At 46.4% G+C, this 22,658-nt stretch overlaps 1 protein-coding gene across 7 annotated transcripts in view; it reads right to left on the bottom strand.

Moving 5' to 3' along the window:
- The window catches only part of Sarm (sterile alpha and armadillo motif), a 329,198-nt gene that overhangs the window by 121,487 nt on the left and 185,053 nt on the right, over positions 1–22,658 (bottom strand). The window contains exon 1 of one of the 7 annotated variants that reach the window (XM_069316283.1): positions 81–1,025. The exons of the other annotated variants lie outside the window; for them this stretch is intronic. Within the exon in view, the coding sequence (XP_069172384.1) occupies positions 81–134 (54 nt within the window). The 5' untranslated portion in view covers positions 135–1,025. Of the gene's footprint in view, positions 1–80; positions 1,026–22,658 lie in introns of those variants that run through there. 7 annotated transcript variants of the gene reach the window in all.

Raw genomic sequence — 22,658 nt, 5'->3', positions numbered from 1 at the left:
TACACTTCACTGTAAAATTGTCACCACACTGAAAATTCGCTTGGCCTCACTGCACAAACAAAATATATAGGATGACTTACCTCAAAATCGTGAAACGTTGTTACTTGACACACAGGAAGGCTTGCTTGGCACATGGAATAGTTCTTAAGAAACACACAGAGACACTTGACACTGGTACCTAGGAAGGCAAGGTTAGATTAGCATAGTTAAGTTAAAAGTGGGACAATATTTCCCGGCACAGGCCCCCATAACTCTTTGTTACCTATCGTACGTTACGGCTCGTGATCCTACAGCAGCCAAACTTTAATAAGTCTAGGGATACGACACAACTGCTGTTCTCAATAGCGAATCACCAGTATAACCCCTTGAATTGGTAATGAGCATAAAATAGAATCTTCATTTAGGACTGAAGAATAGATACACAATATGATAGCTATATATTCAAAACAGTATAATATAAAAACACAGATGGTAAAGTTAACTTATAGAATATGATTGTATAGTCATGTCACAATATATATAATAGTAATTATGGCAACAAATGAATAATAACAGACTTATCTCCCACTTGTTACTCCTCCTAGTTCCCCGAAACTACTGAACTCTCGCTCTGTCGCCACCCACATTCTCACCTCCCGTCTGCCTCATCCCAGGATGAGGGATGGAAACTAAGGACTTTTTAATATTTTAAACTAATTGAACAACCACTTGTTCTCAAAACACATAAGACTGCAAGTTACATATAATAGTTACTTACAAAATATATAAGTACAATGACACCTGTTTAATTACAGTATATAAACATTTCCTAACTAAAATAAAGTGACATCTGGAACTCTCAAACTGAACAGGTCCAGCTTTCCCGTATCAAACAAGTAATAGACGTGTGCAGAGACAACCGCTCTCCTGTCCACTGACGCTGCCAAACCACACGACAATTTACCCAAAACACAATGTGTGTACATATACATGCAATGATAAAATAAAATAATATTTATTTTAAATTTATATACGTATTCTGCTAGGAGTACGTAACACTCACCACGCCAACTCAACCTGGAAATAACTTGACTCACCATTACCATAACGAGACCAACAACACGCTAGTTCCGGGTCGCGCACCGCTGACTCATAGTAATTAGAGAAAGGTATCGTGGGGGAGCGACGAGGAGGAGTGGGGGGGTGGGAGGAGGAGGAGTAGGAGGAATAAGAGAAGGAGGAGGAGGAGGAATAGGAGAAGTGCAGCACAGAGATGCCAGGAAGAAGGGACACGAGAAACAGGAAAATAAAACAGGAAGTGAGTCAAGTCTTCAGTCCCGTGAGTCATTTAGTTTTGGGGCAGCGTTGTTATTTTTGGCAGTGTATGGCACCAGAGTGTATGGCACCAGAGTGTATGGCACCAGAGTGTATGGCACCAGAGTGTATGGCACCAGAGTGTATGGCACCAGAGTGTATGGCACCAGAGTGTATGGCACCAGAGTGTATGGCACCAGAGTGTATGGCAGCAGAGTGTATGGCACCAGAGTATATGGCACCAGAGTGTATGGCACTAGAGTGCATGCCACCAGAGTGCATGCCACCATGCATGCACTCTGGCCTGTGTCACTGGCCTGTGTCATGACACAGGACAGTGTCATGACACAGTGTGACACAGGACAGTGTCATGACAGTGTGACACAGCAGGTTCAAGGTTACATATAGTGTTCATAAAGTTATGAACATCTCTAATAAAACAAATGCCCCAAATATCAGTAAAATACAGTAACAAATAAGTACAAAGTTGAAATTAAAAAAAAAGTGCTGTACTTTTGAAGTACAAAAAAGTACACGACACTGTCCAGTCACAAGAGACGTCGTGCTCCCGAGTCCACTCCGTCAAAAATGCAGCGTTTTAGGTTAGGTTGGAGCGGGTCGGCCGAGCGGACAGCACACTGGCCTTGTAATCCTGTGGTCCCGGGGTAGATCCCGGGCGCCGGCGAGAAACAATGGGCAGAGTTTCTTTCACCCTATGCCCCTGTTACCTAGCAGTAAAATAGGTACCTGGGTGTTAGTCAGCTGTCACAGGCTGCTTCCTGGGGGTGGAGGCCTGGTCGAGGACCGGGCCGCGGGGACACTAAAGCCCCGAAATCATCTCAAGATAACCTCAAGATATAACTACCCACAAGCGTCACAAACTTAACCTAACCTAACCTAACCTAACCTAACCTAACCTAACCTAACCTAACCTAACCTAACCTAACCTAACCCAACCTACCCACCTAACCCAACGAAGCCGCCGCCCCATTAGATTCATAATAGCGTCAAAATTGTGGTGTTTTTAATCTACCTAAAGCACCGCTATTTTTAAGCTGGGGCTGACTGAGTAAAAAAGTAGTGCGCTCATTAGACAGCTCGTCCTCATCAACAATGACTAAATACTCGCTAATCCGGCCACCAAACACCCTCTTTAGTAGTGAAAACGTTTGGGCACACGACTCACAAATACAAATAATTGCCAACAGAGCCTAAACACCTAACTTAATCTAGGCCTAACCATACATGGAACTCAAATATATAATCATATTAATAAATGTCTGAGAAAAAAAATACCGTAAAAGGCGATGTGTACGGCCTTAGGGGGGTGGACCGCCGCTTTAACGAGCCTGGCATGAGGACAGGTCGCAACACACTAGGGTGAGGGCAGAATAAAATGACAATCACGTGATATATCTTCCAGTCTATAGAGGTGGACGGTGGGATCGACTGGGCCAAGACGCCAGTGTGACCCGCCGTCCACATCCAAAGATTGTCTTAACCTAAATTAACAACGGCCACCCCCCCCCCCCCCCCGTGACTAATACGATGCAACACAACAATTCCAAGAACCCCCCTGAATACCCTCCTAACAACCCCCCCCCCCCCCTCCGCAAGATACCCACTAACTACCCCTAACACCTACCCAGGTGTACCCAGGTCGAGGACCGGGCCGCGGGGAAACTAAAAAGCCCCGAAATCATCTCAAGATAACCTCAAGATAACAACATCTGTGCCAATGACACTACATCGAAACACCTCACTCCAGAAAAACCTCGCAACACCCAACTCTCAGAACCATCCTCCTCCCCCCCCCCCCCAGGGTGTTACATAAGGCCTCGGCCCTCTTCGAAGTCCGCCTGATCTCCGTAAACTGCGAAACACAGTGTTCTTGAGAGCGTCTTGGGCCAAGTGTCGCCAGGCGCGGGTCCCACCTTGCGTCAGCCGGGCCACGAGGGTTAGGAAAACACATTTAACTTTCACTACATCCGATATCTTACGCGGCCGAGCCCGTTGTGGCCGACCGTGGCGCCCTGGCCGCGGAAATGACAGCCATGCCATCATGGGGGGTCGAGCGCATGTTGTGTAAGAGTGCACGGGACGACCTGCTGAACCACCCGAGTGCATGTTGTGTAAGAGTGCACGGGACGACCTGGTGAACCACCCGAGTGCATGTTGTGTAAGAGTGCATGTGGCTGAGTGGTGCACCACCCGTCACACACACAAACACACACATGACACACATGGTAAATATGACAGAGCCCGATAGGCTCATGAATCTGTACACCTGTTGATTGACGGTTGAGAGGCGGGACCAAAGAGCCAGAGCTCAACCCCCGCAAACACAACTAGGTGAGTACAACTAGGTGAGTACACACACACACACACACACACACACACACACACACACACACACACACACACACACACACACAGGATTGGGAAAACTAAAGTTCGTTTATCCACATATTTCAGTGATAAACAAGCCGCATCACGATAAACAAAGCCTGTCTACAAGTCACTGAGTGACAGACAGACAGACAGACAGACAGAGACAACACGTTCACAGTAACAAAAAGAACGAGTTTGCTGTATAATCACTGTAGGAGAAGACGGTAACTGCCCAGTGGTCCGGGGTCAGACGACTTGACCTCAGACGACCTGACCTCAGCCAACGCTGCGTAGTGAAGTCAGGTCAGTAGCCCTCACTACTTCCTTCTACCCAATAATTGTGTCATTTGAAAGGAAACTCAACACTAAGAATAAAACTAATGCAACACAATACAATGCAAAACACCAAACATGTATTTTTATTTTAAAATGCCTGTATTTTATACACCAAAACTGGTGTATAAAATACAGCAGTGGAAGGAGGGACACGAAGAGAGATACGTGACCGTCTGGTTAACACAGGCGCCTTGTAACCTGGATTTGGCACCGGTGCCAGCAGGTGGCACCCATGACCTATAGTAACTGGTACAGAGTGGCTTAGGCACCTGCTTCATATGGGTTAGGCACCTGCTTCATATGGGTTAGGCACCTGCTTCGAATGGGCAGGTCCACCCTATTGGGTTACCTTCCCCCCTCCCCCTTCACTGACAGGCCTACCCCCCCCCCCCAGGCCTACTATCCTGCTCCTGTTATAACTATAATATACTATCCTATTGTTTGCGTTTCAATGTAACTATCCTGAGGTGCGAATGTTTAGTTGAATCCATCTTTAAAGTTGTAGATGGAGGTGGCTTCCAAAACTTCTTCTAGTAGAGCATTCTACTCGTTGACCACCCGTATAGGTATGAGTATTTCCTTACATGCCTTCGACTCATCTGTTGTTCTTCAGGAAGAGAGAGGTGTGTGTGTGATTTGGCACCAAGAGGAGGGGGGATGGTGGCACCAGGGGGGAGGAGGGGCTAGTGGCACCAGGGGAGGGGAAGGAGCTGTTGGCACCAGGGTATGGCACCAGGAGGCGACAGCTGACACCTGGCGGAGACACTGTAGGCAACACCAGGTTCCTCAAGGCACTGGCACCGCACTGGCACCAGGGACCTCTCTCTCTCCCACCTGATTCAGTAGCCCCAGTTACTTCTCCAGTCTTCCCTGCCCGTGCCCGTGCCCATGCCCGTGCCCATGCCCGTGCCCATGCCCGTGCCCGTGCCCGAGAAGTCTGTAACTCCACGGACGAAAACCTCCCAAGTTTCGGAAACTCGTGTTTATTGGTTGAATCTCCCTGACGTCATGATAGCTGAAGCCCCGATCTTTAGAAAACGGGATTTCCAGCCACGTAACTCAGTTGAATTTGTGTAAACATTATGTACAATGTTTAAACCCACGGGTCATAATAACATCCATAATAACATCCATAAACACACAGGAATGTGTGTTTTAACCTCTTCATCGCAATTTCCATGTAAACAACTTCTCAGTATTTTAATGGCAAGGCGTCGAGTACACTTAACTGGTTTGGGTTAATTATATAATTTTATTACCGAGAGTAGCCGTGACATCTGAGAGTGCGACCTCAACCACACATACACACACACCTGTAACACATGCCCACACACCTGCAACACGTGCACACACACACACCTGACAAGGAACCATTCACATCACATCATTGATTAACGAACGTTATTGACAAAATTAATATACAATTGTGCCTATTCTGAGTACTTCAGTAAGGTGTTATTACTGTGAGGTTCCACTCATGTTCATTGTCACACAGAACAATAGTATATATAATTTAGTATCTATATACTAAATTATATATATCTTTCAACTATGAAATGTAAATAAACCCCACAATGCAGGGAAGAATTTATAAGAGATAACGCTACAAAAAAAAAAAATGTCTTCATTCTTTAATATGGACAAGTATATTTGTCCATTTCCAAATATGTCCAAATATATGAGGAGATATGATTGAGACATACAAAATACCCACCGGTCCACCAGGACCACTGGGACCAGGCGGCCTCCACACGTCAGTCGTGTAAAATTAATCATTACTTCCACTAACTTTTCTTGCTGGCATTTGATCGGACACAAGTAGCCTGTATCAACCTCGCGGACACATGTGAGTTCCCTCATGACTACACGTTAATGAAGGGTTTGTGGGAATATATATGCCGAGGGAGCCAGATATACTGAAGGAGCCGGATGTACTGAAGGAGCCAGATACACCTAAGCAACAGTTAGCCGGCCAGATAGCCTACAATTTGAGCCAACATGATTATGGATTGCAGGGTACTTGCGTCTACGGAGGCAGGAATTAGCGCTGAACACAGAGATGGATGTACACACACAGACAGACACTAGAACGACACACATTGTTCAATCTAAGACACCACTAGCATCTCCACCTGTTCCATTTCAAGTACCACCAGCATCTCCACCTGTTCCATCTCAGACACCACCAGCATCTTCATCTGTTCCATTTCAAGCACCACCAGCATCTCCACCTGTTCCATCTCAGGCACCTCAAGGTGTTCCATCAAGTGACCAAAGCTTCTGGTACAGGTAATCATAAATGAACTACGCATAATTACCTTAAGTGCACCTATATAATTACGACCACACCTGGACAAAGTGTATTTATCAATATAAATATTGGGACCGATGGTAACACTGTCAATAAAAGGTCAGGACGATAACTAGTGCTGGACGACCTTATCTCAAGACAGACATCAAACACCTCACTTGTCTTGACAAAAACACACAATTACCAGAGAGACAATCATGCAGGTAGGCAGGCAGGCAGGCACAGGCAGGCACAGGCAGGCAGGCAGGCAGGCAGGCAGGCAGGCAGGCAGGCAGGCACAGGCAGGCAGGCACAGGCAGGCAGGCAGGCAGGCAGGCAGGCACAGGCAGGCACAGGCAGGCAGGCAGGCAGGCAGGCAGGCAGGCAGGCAGGCAGGCAGGCAGGCACACACAGTAACTTCAACAAACCTTCAGGAAAACCGTATATATGTTGAGTACCACCGTCACCCCACTTCTCAGTTTATAATATACAACAGGTGCTCACTCACGCTACTCAACAGGTGCCCACTCACGATACACAACAGGTGCTCACTCACGCTACTCAACAGGTGCCCACTCACGATACACAACAGGTGCGATACACAACAGTCGGTATTTGACTTAATACATATTGCAACTGATTGACAAGGCATTTCAAGGAGTATAATAAAACAGGTATTTTCTGGCTGAACCGTCCGGGATTAAGGTATGGTAATTACTCGGGTCGAACCGGTCCTTGTTGGTAAGGCCCTATAAGAGTAAGGGCAAGAGTCAGCCTTAGATATGAAGCCTTACACTTCTTTATGTTAGACTTAACCAGAGGGCGAGTCTTTCATTCTATACAAGTATAAGTATCGTTCAGGCTTCGCTGGGGCCTTGACTTGGAAATCGACTCCAGAACGGATATCCTTCAACAGCGGGTTCGGTAACCAAACTTTACGTACACAGGGCAAAGTGGTTGGCAGGAAAGAACACAAATGGGTTACATCAGGAAGGTAAGTGGAGGTGATGTGAGGTAAAGAGCAAAGTGTTGGGTAAATGGGATTATTTAAGCTACCTATATGGAAACAAAGGTAATTATTAGGAGAAAGTGGAAAACCATTGCGACTATATATCACTTGGGAAGAGATAGGAGGACAAGGCTAGGATAGAAGGACGGAGTGAAGGGACGGTGCCCAGCCACTTGAACTATCAAGGATAGAAAGTCGACCCTGCAAGAGGCGAGGCCGTCGCTGTTCCGACCGGACCAAGACTTACAAAGACTTACGACGAGTTCCACAGATAATGTACAGGCTCCAAGTGTGATCTATTACACTGGCTTATAACCTGGTTGATACCTGGTTGATACCTGGTTGATACTTGGTTGATGCCTGGTTGATACCTGGTTGATACTTGGTTGAAACTTGGTTGAAACCTGGCTGATACCTGGTAGATACCTGGTTGATACTTGGTTGATACCTGTTTGATACCTGGTTGATACCTGGTTGATACCCGTGTGTGATACCTGGTTGATACCTGGTTGATACCTAGTTGATACCTGGTTCCTGCATCATTAAGTAGTCCGGTACTCGTCGTCCCCTTAACAGCCAATTCATTAACATTTGAGATACTATTTTCCGTACATGTTTCACTAACGTCGGCCTCTCAGAGCCCGAGCCTCCAGCGTCAACAGTGGTCAGTGTGTGTGTCACTGCTACATGTCCCACTCCTAGTGGTGAACTATCCACTTGCCCCACTCAATTGCTGTGGTGAACTACCCTCTTGCCCCCCCTCAATTGCTGTGGTGAACTACCCTCTTGCCCCCCCCTCAATTGCTGTGGTGAACAACTAGACAGTTTACTTTAATTACAATGGTAATTGTTTGTTTTCATTGTAAACCATTGTAATTATTTATGATTTGTAGGTTACCTTTGGGGCAACAATGACTAAACTCCTTGGAGGCTGCTTACGTTAATGCTTGTTGTCCTGGTGATTCTGTTCACCCTCACTCCCTCCCAGCTTCACCAAGCTGTTCCATCTGTTCCGCCAAGAACCTTTGTGCCCAATTCTGCTTCTACAGCCGTTAAGGGAATAGTTCCCGTAATGATACAACAAGTTCTGTTATTGTAGATTTTATTTTTATTATTATTTTTCTACCACAGACGTGGCCAGACATTTACAATGCTAACCAGCATATATACATTTTTCTTCTGTCCTCCATGGACAGGGTTAGAGATGTGTTAAACATATAGTTCAAGGGTTTATTGAACAATCAATTACAGAAGGTGATTCGGTGCTTTTAAAATGCTAAGCTAACTTACATATGTAAATACATAGATACACAGATTTACGTCTGCCCTACATAAGGTGCTCGATGTGTCTTTTACATAGTGTCATTAATGTGCATTTACAAAGGTGAAATGTAATTCTGATCAGCTTGACTGTAGTACACCCTGGTGTAGACTACACTAGTAAGGGAGCTACACTAAGATGTATTACTAGTGTAATACAGTGTACTTAGGTGTATATCTTAGTTATTACTGTGTGTATTATGGCGGGAAATTGCAATTACGTATTTTGCATTTGTTTTTCCAACATATAATTTATATAATTTGTTCCTTGATGTGAATTATTCATATGTTTATTAATATGTATTTTACACACACATGTTTTTCACTGGGCCACATACACAATTGTTACGTCATATATGTATGTGTGTCCTTGGACCTCCGAGTACTGTCCCGTATAGGATTTATTGTTCTTAATCTATAATAACTATTTCAGATTACATTTGATGCCGCACCAACCCAGGCTGATTGGGGTGGGGGTGGGGGGTTGCTGGGGGTGGGGTTGGTGGGGGGATGGGGTGAGGTGGGGGGCAGTGGGGGGGGAGAGAAACAAGGCAGCAAGTTGAGGGGGGGGGGGTGGGGGTTGAGGGGGGAGCTGGGGTACCTGCATGCTTGCCTCCGGAACGCCTGGCATTTCCTGTGTGTGTGTGTGTGTGTGTGTGTGTGTGTGTGTGTGTGTGTGTGTGTGTGTGTGTGTGTGTGTGTGTGTGTGTGTGTGTGTGTGTGTGTACACGTACACACGAGGACGCGCATGTGTGACAAGCAGAGAGGGGGGGGGGGTTGTATGAGTCTTGGAGGGGGTTGTATGACCTCCTCTCAGGTGGGGGGGAAGCGTGACCTCCCTACAGGTGTGGGTCATAGACACTGGTGACACCCTGTCACACTGCTTCAGTCATGGAGCTGCATATATTATACTGCTGCCTTCACCACACTACACACCCTGGCTACCACACCACACACTGGCTACCGCACCACACACTGGCTACCACACCACACACACCCTGGCTACCACACCACACGAGGGCAGGCTGGAGTATATACCCACTTGAAGCACCACAAAATTAAAGGAATTTTTCTTAGCATTGAATTTATTACCATCATTATTATTATTATTAATTTACAGCAGTTACCTTGGCTGTTGAAGGCCTGGGGTGTGCCTTGATGTTGGCGCGCACTCTAAGTGCACTCACACACACACACACACACACACACACACACACACACACACACACACACACACACACACACACACACATACACACACTCACACACAAGCACTCACACACAAACACACACACAAACACACACACACACACACACACACACACACACACACACACACACACACACACACACACACACTACACAACACATACACACACACACACACACACACACACACACACACACACACACACACACACACACACACACACACACACCAAGTGTACACTTCCACACAGAAGGAGCTAAAGATGGTCGAGTATTTCCCTTTGAAAGTGTTATAACTCGCGTCACCTTCCGCCACATGGACTATACTGCTTGAGCGGAAGCTGGTGATATACACACACAGCGGTATACAGCGAGAGGTGTACCCGCTCCTTAGTGTATGTACACAACAAGTTTACTGTAATTTTGGACTGTGTTTGAGGCTAAAGTGTACCTGCTAGTTGGTCAATAAATTAGTGTCAAGGCCTTAATAACTATCGGGCATTGAATACATTCTAACACGAATTATCTCAGTATTTCTTATGTTTCTTTTTACTTGTCGATGGTAATTGAAAAATCAATTCTACAAAATTCATTTTCATTTCTAGTCTGACACGACGCTTGAACGCGTTTCGTAATAACTTATTACATTTTCAAAGACTATAGTTTACACACACACAACTGTAACCTTAAGGTCAATACCAAACCAAGGGAAATTTAGCATTAGTAAAGACCGCAACGATAATGATCATCCACCCATACGCTGATTCAGGTTAGACCAGGAGACATGGCAGGATGTGCAAAATACCCCCGTTGAAAAGCAGGGGTGTAATAGGTACGCTGAGAGAGAACTCTATCAACATCAGAGGCCCGAGACTGTTCAATACTCTGCCGCTACATATAAGAGGTTATCTTGAGATAATTTCGGGGCTTTAGTGTCCCCGCGGCCCGGTCCTCAACCAGGCCTCTACCCCCAGGAAGCAGCCCGTGACAGCTGGCTAACTCCCAGGTACCTATTTACTGCTAAGTAATAGGGGCATCAGGGTGAAAAAACTCTGCCCATGGTTTCTCGCAGGCGCCCGGGATCGAACCCGGGACCACAGGATCACGCGTACAGTGTTTTGTCCGCTCAGCCACCAGCTCCCGTGGCTGAGCGGACAAAGGCCGACCCCTCACGGTGTTGACGAACTTAATAAACACCTCCAAAGAATACCTGATCAACCAGCCTGTGATTTACAAGTCAGGATGCGAGCAGCTGCGTCCAGACCACTAACCAGGAGCCCTGATCAAAGACCGGGCCGCGGGGACGTTGATCCCCGGAACTAACAACAGGCAACAGCCAATCACAGTATAACCCGTGTCCTTAATACCAGACGAAGGTAATCAACACATGCCCTAGCATAATGGCCAATGCGTCACGCGAACAAATCCACAAGGGCCGTGACGAGGATTCGAACCTGCGTCCGGGAGCATCCCAGACACTGCCTTAATCGACTGAGCTACGACAGGGTTAAAAGAGTTGAAACTGCGCGATCCAGTAAGTTCAGTAGAACTTCGGTTTCAACTCTTTTTAACCCTGTCGTAGCTCAGTCGATTAAGGCAGTGTCTGGGGTGCTCCCGGACGCAGGTTCGAATCCTCGTCACGGCCCTTGTGGATTTGTTCATTTGACGCATCACGTTAGTGTGATCTCTGTGAGTAATACGTCACGCCCTACTCTGAAGTTAATACAATAAGTTAATACAACCTCAGAAATTATCCAGAACCCACTAAACCACTCTATAAGCCTTGGTTAGGAGGTCCTACGACAGGTGAGAGGCGATGAGTCACAATAACGTGGCTGAAGTATGTTGACCAGACCACACACTAGAAGTTGAAGGGACGACGACGTTTCGGTCCGTCCTGGACCATTCTCAAGTCACAATCGACTTGAGAATGGTCCAGGACGGACCGAATCGTCGTCGTCCCTTCAACTTCTAGTGTGTGGTCTGGTCAACAGGTGAGAGGTAACAGTCATTCACTCACACGAGGTGAGGCTCACATGTCCTCTCTCCTACAGTATAAGGTGACGAGTCTTGTGGCCAAGGTGTCCCTAGTGTCTTCCTAGAAGTTGGGACTCAAAGACCAGTCCCTAGGTCCACCCTCCTAGGAGGAGGGTGGTGGACGCCCCAGGCAGTGTTGGTCATCTCCTCTCACACACCCTCGTCAATGCAAGATTATCTGATTACTCGGGATCACTTGAGTCATCTGATGGCACCAGCATCACCCGCGTTGATCACCCGGTCAAGCCTAATCACCCCCGTTCAAGCCTAGTCACCCCAATATTTCAATATTTCATATCGATTTCATTTATATATATATATATATATATATATATATATATATATATATATATATATATATATATATATATATATATATATATATATATATATATATATATATATTGGTGTATACTGGCAGCAGGTTTTCTTTTAAACATGTCTCATTGGATATGACAGCATAAACTGTATTTACTATCTACTGATTTAGGGCTTCTATCCCTCTAACTATTTTCTTAGCATCAGGGCTTAGCTGAAAATGAGTTTTGGAGAACTCCTCTTTCAGCTAAGCCCTGATGCTAAGAAAATAGTTAGAGGGATAGAAGCCCTAAATCAGTAGATAGTAAATACAGTTTATGCTGTCATATTCAATGAAACACACACATTATTATATATATATATATATATATATATATATATATATATATATATATATATATATATATATATATATATATATATATATATATATATATGGTGTCTTATTGATGATTTATATCACGACTTGTCAATAAGTTTGATACTGAGTCCCTCCTCCAAGATGGTCTAGGAAGACAGTCACCCTGTCCTCATCTAATACGTCCCAATTGTAGTGAATCGACCAATCCATTACCAATCAAATGTATTGGTAAAACAATTTAACACAGCAAAAATCCGATAAACCTTCATTTTGATATAAGTCGCACAATGATCATCCAATATATATATGTTTTATAATCAAATTAAAACACAGTAATATTGAGGGTTTCTACGCTTCGGACTCTATAGATACGGTGGGTTTCTAGGTTGCATATTGGAAGAATCCCTTAGGAATGAGCCGTGCATAAAGAGGCATAAGACTTCTTGTCAAAGATTGGCTTCTACCCGAGCAAACTTCTAGTTTAATCTAGCAAGTTTCCTGCAGAGTAGTCCGGCGTACCGTAGGAAACTATTGACTACAATCCGGTTCCTAGACGAGCTCCTTGATGTTTCTCAGTCGCGGTTACAAAATTGAGGAAAAAGGCAGTGTCCCAGCGCCAGTCCATTGATATGCGTGTAAGAGAAACTATTGGGCCGGCATCGCTGGCCTCCCAAGACGCACACACACTACCGACTGGGCCATGATGAGTTGAAAATTATCTCACCCGGAAACTATTTCCTGACTTATAACTTCAGATGGCACCATCCGGCATCATCCGGCACCATCTGGCTCCATCCGGCATCATCCGGTACCACTGTCCGAGTTTTGTCCAATATTAGTATGCAATATTTCCTCATGGATATATTAAGCTTTTATGAGTTTATTGTGAATAGAGGTTGTTGCTTCCTATGTACTTGTTGCCTCACGTGTACTGTGGTGACCTCAGGAAGGTGTGGTGACCCCAGAGAGGTGTGGTGACCCCACAGAAGTATGGTGACTTCATTCCAACCGGAGGTTACAGTGACATTGTGGCCCCTGGAGGTTACAATGACATTGTGACCCCTGGAGGTTACAGTGACATTGTGGCCCCTGGAGGTTACAGTGACATTGTGGCCCCTGGAGGTTACAGTGACATTGTGTCTCTGGAGGTTACAGTGACATTGTGACCCCTGGAGGTTACAGTGACATTGTGGCCCCTGGAGGTTACAGTGACATTGTGTCTCTGGAGGTTACAGTGAAATTGTGTCCCTGGAGGTTACAGTGACATTGTGACCCCTGGAGGTTACAGTGACATTGTGGCCCTGGAGGTTACAGTGACATTGTGGCCCCTGGAGGTTACAGTGACATTGTGACCCCTGGAGGTTACAGTGACATTGTGCCCCTGGAGGTTACAGTGACATTGTGCCCCTGGAGGTTACAGTGACATTGTGGCCCCTGGAGGTTACAGTGACATTGTGGCCCCTGGAGGTTACAGTGACATTGTGGCCCCTGGAGGTTACAGTGACATTGTGGCCCCTGGAGGTTACAGTGACATTGTGGCCCCTGGAGGTTACAGTGACATTGTGGCCCCTGGAGGTTACAGTGACATTGTGGCCCCTGGAGGTTACAGTGACATTGTGGCCCCTGGAGGTTACAATGACACGGAACCATAACATATAATGAGGAAACAATACAAGCATTATATATTCATGTAAGCTGCCTTCATGGACATTTCCGGAGAGGTAAGATTGCCAAACTGCTTTGCAAACATTGCACACACGCACGCGCACGCACACACTCACGCACACACACTCTGACCCTTGTGGTCTACAGATTATTAAATAATAAATCTAAAGCCAATTAAAAACAGTTCAGCTACACTGAAAGTTAAATTTAGTTACTTCCTTAAGCTGCTGAAGGAAGCACTGAAGGAGGTACTGGAAGCACTGAAGGAGGTACTGGAAGCACTGAAGGAGGTACTGGAAGCATTGGGGGAGGTACTGGAAGCACTGAAGGAGGTACTGGAAGCACTGAAGGAGGTACTGGAAGCACTGAAGGAGGTACTGGAAGCATTGGGGGGAGGTACTGGAAGCACTGAAGGAGGTACTGGAAGCATTGGGGGGAGGTACTGGAAGCACTGAAGGAGGTACTGGAAGCACTGAAGGAGGTACTGGAAGCACTGAAGGAGGTATTGGAAGCACTGAAGGAGGTACTGGAAGCACTGAAGGAGGTACTGGAAGCACTGAAGGAGGTACTGGAAGCACTGAAGGAGGTACTGGAAGCAATGAAGGTACACTGAAGGAGGTACTAAAGTGGCTGAAGGAGGTACTGAAAGCGCTGAAGGAGGTACTAATGGTGCTGAAGGAGGTACTAATGGTGCTGAAGGAGGTGCTGAAGAACGGAAGGAGGTCCATAAAACAATGACATCCTTGGAGTTGCAGATTTTCATAAGGAAGGTCCCGGTTTGAAGAGAGAGGTGTGTGGGGTCAAGGCTCCCCCCCCCCCCCGCACCCCCTCACAATGGGCACCAGGGTGCCGAAGAATGCGCAACACGAAAATAAAATAGAAAATTAGAGGTGGAATGAGGTCAAGGGAACTGTGGAGTGGACGGCACCACAGCTGACCTGTTTGGGGAGTGTGGTGGCCACCCTCCCTATCTTGAGGTTATCTTGAGATGATTTCGGGGCTTAGCGTCCCCGCGGCCCGGTTCTCGACCTGGCCTCCATCCCCAGGAAGCAGCCCGTAGCAGCTGTCTAACTCCCAGGTACCTATTTTACCGCTTGGTAACAGGGGCATCAGGGGTTATCTTGAGGTTATCTTGAGATGATTTCGGGGCTTAGCGTCCCCGCGGCCCGGTCCTCGACCTGGCCGCCACCCCCAGGAAGCAGCCCGTAGCAGCTGTCTAACTCCCAGGTAGCTATTTACTGCTAGGTAACAGGGGCATCAGGGGTGAAAGAAACATTTTGCCCGTTTGTCTCCCCCTCCACCGGGGATCGAACTCGGAACCTCAGGACTACGAATCCGAAGCGCTGTCCACCCAGCTATCAGGCCCCTCCACCACAGCTGACCTACTGGGGGCAGGCTACCCCGTAACGGAAGAACGCAACATAATTAAAAATTACCGAGAAGTTCGACTCATAAAATAAGAAATATGAGGGCAATGGAGATGACAAATCATTGACAAACAAATGATCAAGGAACATAAACAGGCAATTGCACTGAATCATTTCCCCGGCACTATGTACAAGCTGAGGGGCATCAAACACCCGTAACAACAGTATGGTATTTTAGAAGCAATAAGATGCTTATTTTAACATACTAAGAAGGTTAGGTTAGGTCGGTGTTTTCTATTCAGCGTTTCAAGGTAAACTCAAATATTCACAATAAATTAGTATGTCACATATACACTTATTAATAAGCCCATATTGACTATAAGCAAGTGCGAGAACGGGTTGGATTAGCGCGGGTTGACGTAAGGTCGCCAGCCTCGTCCATAACGCACGGTGATATCACCGTTCCTGTGGTGACAAGTAATCCCCCGCTGAGCCTTGTCCTAGTAATCCACCACTTCCCCGCCTCTTCTGGCTAATCCCGGCCCGTCAGTCCTCTCTAACATCCTCCACCGCCCCCACTCCTCCACCAATGAATGAAATCCCTGGATTCACGCGTGACATCATTCTCCGACGTCACAAATCGCAGGAAGATGAGATCATGGACACGTCATAAGTAGGGTGGGCCAATGCGGGCGCGGCTCACGGGTGACGTTTCCACCGCGTTGGCCAATCGGAAACTGACCAAATCTAGTGCATGCGAGTTACGCTAAAAAGTTTATATTGTGCTGCTTTGCTCTCTAACGCGTTAGTGCTCACCCGCATGATGTGCAAGCTGGACCAGTACACGATATTCTTTAGTTTTCTTGAAGAAAGTAGAGGAAAGACAGCGCGAGTAAGGTGATATTAGGTGTATAGTGAGGGTTGTAGCCAGTGGCGACGTGCGGCACCTCCACGACGCAGGACGTCTATAGTTACGACAAAAAGTGTCGTGTCTGGGACAAGTTGCCACCACCACGCTGCCCTAAACCTACGGCTTTGTTTACTTTCCTCACCTTGAGGTAAGGGGCCAACTATAGGCGTCCAGAGACAATCTACATTCATGAGAGAAAAAAAATTGAAACGCATATTCTTCCCTAAGTCCCTCCCTCCCTTCCCCTCTCACACTAGGGGAGGCCCTTCCCCTCACACTAGGGGAGGGAGGGCGGCAGCCAGCATGACCTCCCTCTCCTCCGGACCTCACCATTGTGCACCATTTATGAGGCAGATGAGACAATTATGAGAGGGAGCGTGCAGGACATCTCTGGTAGATGCTGCTCGCCACCCCTACCCTCCCCTGGCACCCCTGGGGGGAGCGTGGCGGCGTCCGTACTTCCCCACCATGCTCCAGGTGTCATGCTCCAGGTGTCATGCTCCAGGCGTCATGCTCCAGGTGTAATGCTCCAGGCGTCATGCTCCTGGCGTCATGCTCCAGGCGTCATGCTCCTGGTGTCATGCTCCAGGTGTCATGCTCCAGGTGTCATGCTCCAGGCGCCATGCTCCTGGCGTCACGCTCCCGGCGTCATGCTCCAGGCGTCATGCTCCAGGTGACATGCTCCAGGCGTCATGCTCCAGGTGTCATGCTCCAGGCGTCATGCTCCAGGCGTCATGCTCCAGGCGTCATGCTCCAGGCGTCATGCTCCTGGCGTCATGCTCCAGGCGTCATGCTCCTGGTGTCATGCTCCAGGCGTCATGCTCCAGGCGTCATGCTCCCGGCGTCATGCTCCAGGCGTCATGCTACCGGTGACATGCTCCAGGCGTCATGCTCCAGGTGTCATGCTCCAGGTGTCATGCTCCAGGCGTCATGCTCCCGGCGTCATGCTCCAGGCGTCATGCTCCAGGCGTCATGCTCCAGGTGACATGCTCCAGGTGACATGCTCCAGGCGTCTGCCCTTCAAGAAATGGGATTTTTCGACTTAGTGAATTCAGGTCAAGTGTGTTAAGCCAGTATGGACGAGTTCAGGCAACTATTTAGGAACTATTTATAGAGGAATTGTTTTCCCAACAGTAACAGGAAGACGAAACTGTGTCAAAGTTAAGGATGTTGTAATTGATGAGGTTTACAAATCCACAAGGGCCGTGACGAGGATTCGAACCTGCGTCCGGGAGCATCCCAGACACTGCCTTAATCGACTGAGCCCTTGTGGATTTGTTCATTTGATGCATCACGTTAGTGTGATCTCTGTGTGTGATGAGGTTTACATTGTAGTGTACTGAACTAGTTGTGCTTGCTGGGGGGTTGAGGTTCGGCTCTTTGGTCCCGCTTCTCAACTGTTAATTAACTGGTGTACAGATCCTGAGCCTACTGGGCTCTATCATATCTACATTTGAAACTGTGTACGGAGTCAACCTCCACCACATCACTGCCTAATGCATTCCATTTATTAACTACTCTGACACTGAAAAAGGTCTTTCTAATGTCTCTCTGGCTCATTTGAATACTACGCTTCCACCTGTGTATTTTGTTCGTGTTCCATCCATGGTAAATAGTTTGTATTTTTCCACCCTGTCAATTCCTCTAAGAATTTTGTAGGAAGCGATCATGTCTCCCCTAACTTTTCTGTCTTTCAGGGACGTGAAGTTTAATTCCCGTCGACGTCCCACGTAACTCGTACCTCTTAGCTCTGGGACTCTGTATGACTAACCATCCTGTGTGATGGGGATTTTTTAGCATCACCTAGTTAGCTTTTTTGACACACTGTACTCCACTTCATATAGTCTAGGGTAACTGCACTAATGCAGATGTACCTAATATGTTAATAAAAAAAAAATTAGCTCTGGGACTAATCTGGTGGCATACCTCTAAATCTGTGTGCGTGTGTGTGTGTGTGTACTCACCTATTTATGCCTGCAGGATCAAGCTCTAGGTCTTGGACCCTGCTTTTCTAGCCTTTGGTTGTCTAATGCAATAACTCCTGGTCTATTTCCCTATCATACCTGTTTTTTAAGTTATGAATGGAGTTAGCCTCTACAACCTGCTCCTTTAGGTCATTCCATTTACTCACTTCCCTTACGCTAAAAGAACACTTTCTAACACCTCTATGACACATCTGAGTCTCAAGCTGCCATCCGTGCTCCCTTGTTCTGTTGATATTCACTGCAAACAATTCTTCTTTTTCCACCCTGTCAATACCTTTAAGTATTTTATACGGCTATATCATGTCCCCCCTTCTCCGTCCTCCTTTCTAATATCGTCAGGTTTAGTTCCTTCAGTCCCTCTTCGTGACAATCAGAGATTTTCATTTATTTTTTTTTTATCAAAAATCAAAGCCTTTAGAGACAATTCTACGACCACTGGTCAATAAACAGATCAATATCTCATAAATAACGACGTACTGCCTAAAATCCTTGCCATATACATTACATTTTCCTTCCGCAGGTGAATCATTGCTGACGTAACTCACTAAACTTAAAAGAACATTAAGGTCCATTTCCTGGTCCCATTATGTGTTTCTTTAACCTTTACACCCCGCCCACAGAATGGGATGCAGGTGCACGATAAACATGGAATCACATGAGTGTGCGCGCGCACCAGTACCGCCATAACACAGCCGTCCTCAGAGCAAATCCATTACCATGAGAACCCTCCCCAGAGGCCACGACCTCTCCGTAGGGTGCAGTCGCACCTCCACAGATCTCCAGTATCAGCTAATGATACTGGTAATGGCTCCAAAGGGCCACCACTTACGGGGTATTCATGCCCGTGCCACCTTTTGGGTGGCTTAATCTTCATCAATCAATCAATCAACCCTGGTTTAGACCTTGACGCCGAGCGGACGTCTGGACGCCTCCTCCGCCTGGGGGCCACCGGGTCACGTTCTGTTTTGTGATTTTGGATTTTATTCTGCCGTTTGGCAGAATATTCAATGGTTCGGTTTTTTTACGACGCCTGGCGCCCATATCACCTTGGGTCACGGGATTGTTGATAGATTTTGAGCGCTTTCTGGCTGGTTCTCCCGGCGGGGTGACGGTTTCCGGCGCCGGCTATTACTGCGGTTCCGGTAATAGTCTACTTGTAAACTGGTAAGTGAACCTTTGTCCTAAACATAGATTATTGTTAAGTTATATCTTTAATGTATTAAAAATCGTTGGTTAAAAACAAAAGTGAATGCTGAAAATGTTTCCATTAAAGAATTTGGTTTTCTGTAAACAAAATTCTCGGGTACACTTAAATAGTTATCGAATTCCATATTTCACATTATCGTCACTAATACACTATTAATATAACCAAACGTAATAAAACCTAAAGTAACCTTAACCTAATCTAAACATAGATAGATAGAGTAAATAATAACAATAATTATGTAGTCATTCCCAATCCATTCCACTGAGCATTCTCCTCCCTGAAGACACGTTGAGACCTATCAGGGTTATCGAGGTCCTCTTAGGCTGACTACTGACCTCTTAGGTTGTCCTCTTAGGTTGACTTAGGTTGACCACTTCCTGCTTGATACCTGGTTGATGGGGTTCTGGGAGTTCTACTCCCCAAGCCCGGCCCGAGGCCAGGCTCGACTTGTGAGAGTTTGGTCCACCAGGCTGTTGCTTGGAGCGGCCCGCAGGCCCACATATCCACCGGTTGGATGAATGAAGAGTGAATGAAAACATCCAGTAATCCACACTGGCCACATCAACCTTCTACATCTTCACAGTGTCAACAAATCAGTTTTGTATCATATACAAGAAGATAATTTATCATCGAAGGCTGCAAATTCCTTGATATATTTTCATACCAGATCTAGAAATATCTTAAAAAAAAAATAAATCCTGATACAGTTACTACTGTCACGGTATCAGTGGGTTGAGGTGGGTGAGAGGGTGTCAGTGGGAGGGGTGGGTGTTAGTGGGATGATGTCGTTGGTGGGGGTCGGTGTGGATTTTTTTCTTTCTCTAAAGTAGGTGCCATTCATTTATACATTCGTAAATACATTCGTAACCCAGAGCATATATACATTTTCTTCAGTTCTCCGTGGTCAGGTTTAGAGATCTGCTCTTCTACATATAGTGAGTGCAGTCGGTTTTTGAGCTCTGAACCACAGATGGTGTTTGAAGTGCTTTTACAATAGACTTGAGGTGGAGGTGTGGGCGTGGTAGGTGGGTGGGGAACAAGGAGTGCGGGGGTTAGGTGGGTGTGAGATGGAGTGGGGGTGGGCGGTGGTGGTTGTGGGCGGGGGGGGGGGGGAGGGAGGGGATGCAAGCAGATAATGTGGTTGACTTCGTATTTTTTTTAACATACTTAAGTATATGAGTATTAAACGCAGCTATCTTAAAGATGTGAAGGATTACAGAGGATGTGTATCCTCCAAAGGATAGCTGATCAACCAGGCTGAGACTCATACGTCAGGTTGCGAGCAGCCGCGTCCAACAGCTTGGTTGACCAGTCCAGCAACGAGGAGGCCTGGTCGAGGACCGGGCCGCGGGGACGCTAGTCCCCGAAATCATCTCAAGGCAATCTCAAGGAATGTATCTAGAATATTGGGTGCTAACGTTCCCCCTCCCACAGGAAGGTTGGTCTATACTCCTGCAGGAACATGCCGTCAGGTACGCACCACTGGCAACCTTTGAATGGATTATGAGTATATCTTCAAGAAGCTCATAATGGACGAAGTAATATACATTACGAAACTCCAGGTACCTTATGCCGGCAGGTTTGAAGGGTATAATGACCGGGCAATACAGGGAGATCATGCCGCAGTTCCTGCTCACAGAGTTTGCACCTGGAGTGTTCAGGATTGGGAGATCCGTCACCTGTAGCCACCTGCCACAGGTAACGGTAACCCAACCTGATCCTGGCAACCTCTGTGTCGCACAGTCTGGTTGATACCTGGTTGATGGGGTTCTGGGAGTTCTTCTACTCCCCAAGCCCGGCCCGAGGCCAGGCTTGACTTGTGAGAGTTTGGTCCACTAGGCTGTTCCTTAGAGCGGCCCACAGGCCCACATACCCACCACAGCCCGGTTGGTCTGGTGGACGTTATGTGCTGCTCAAAGACATAGGTTTCAGATCTAAATAAATCTTAGCTTTTTATACTTGTGTTTTCAGGCCTTTAGGTAATTTCCAAATTAATAATGGCCTGTTGAGGTACCAGTAATTTCTCTCCTATCTCACCTGAGTGTTCGGAACAGTGGTCATAACAAGAGAGTTTGGGGATACCTAGGTTTTGTTCAACTTCATCCTTGATATACGTTAATTTGGCTGCAATGTCTGTCATTATGATGGGTTATACTTATGCGAGATGATATCCACACATGAGATCCTAAACCCTATAATCTGTGCAGCGAGCAGGATATTTATAACTCTTATTATGAAGCTCTTGCTGTTCATCTCACAGAAGTTTTCAAGTGATTGAAATGCAGATTTTGAATCACTGAAAATGATTCCAGCGTTTCCAGTGGTTTTTTAGTATACTGGTAGCTTGATGTAGTGCAGCTAGTTCTGTCTGTGTAGAGTTCAGCCCGTTGTTTAACCTGCCACTGACAGTCTGTGTATAAGTATAGTTTTTATAAACCCTACAGGCTTGTGACTCTCGGGGCACCAAGAGTCACCCTCACCTTCTGCCACAAACCTGTACAGCTCGTGAGTGGCCCAAGGGAAGGGGGACCATCTGGCAACACTGGCTACGAATGTGTGTAAGGTCACACTACGACACTAGATTAGTAAGGTCACACTAAGACACTAGTTTAGTGTGTAAGGTCAAACTTAAGTGGTTTCTGGTTTAATAATATACGACAATATCACAATAAACCCCACAGTAATCAAACTATTGTTTCTATAAATGAACTCAATAGTAACACCACAAACATAAAGCCCACAATTATATTTTAGATACTTCTGAATTTTCCATATTAATATTTCAATATTTCATTAAGCAACTTAGGGACAAATTTGAAGCTTGTTAACCTGCTTGATGGGGTTCTGGGAGTTCTTCTACTCGAGCCTGGGGGGATTCCTTGTGTTGAGAATCACAAGATCAATCATGTGATGCGGCTGAATTAAGAGACGAGACCTATAGGTCTCAAATATGCACACAA

This window comes from Procambarus clarkii, chromosome 83 (genome assembly GCF_040958095.1).
Source record: "Procambarus clarkii isolate CNS0578487 chromosome 83, FALCON_Pclarkii_2.0, whole genome shotgun sequence".
Taxonomy (NCBI): Eukaryota; Metazoa; Arthropoda; class Malacostraca; order Decapoda; family Cambaridae; genus Procambarus; species Procambarus clarkii.
Note: the sequence above shows the minus strand (reverse complement) of the source record. Positions and strands in the feature narration are given on the sequence as shown.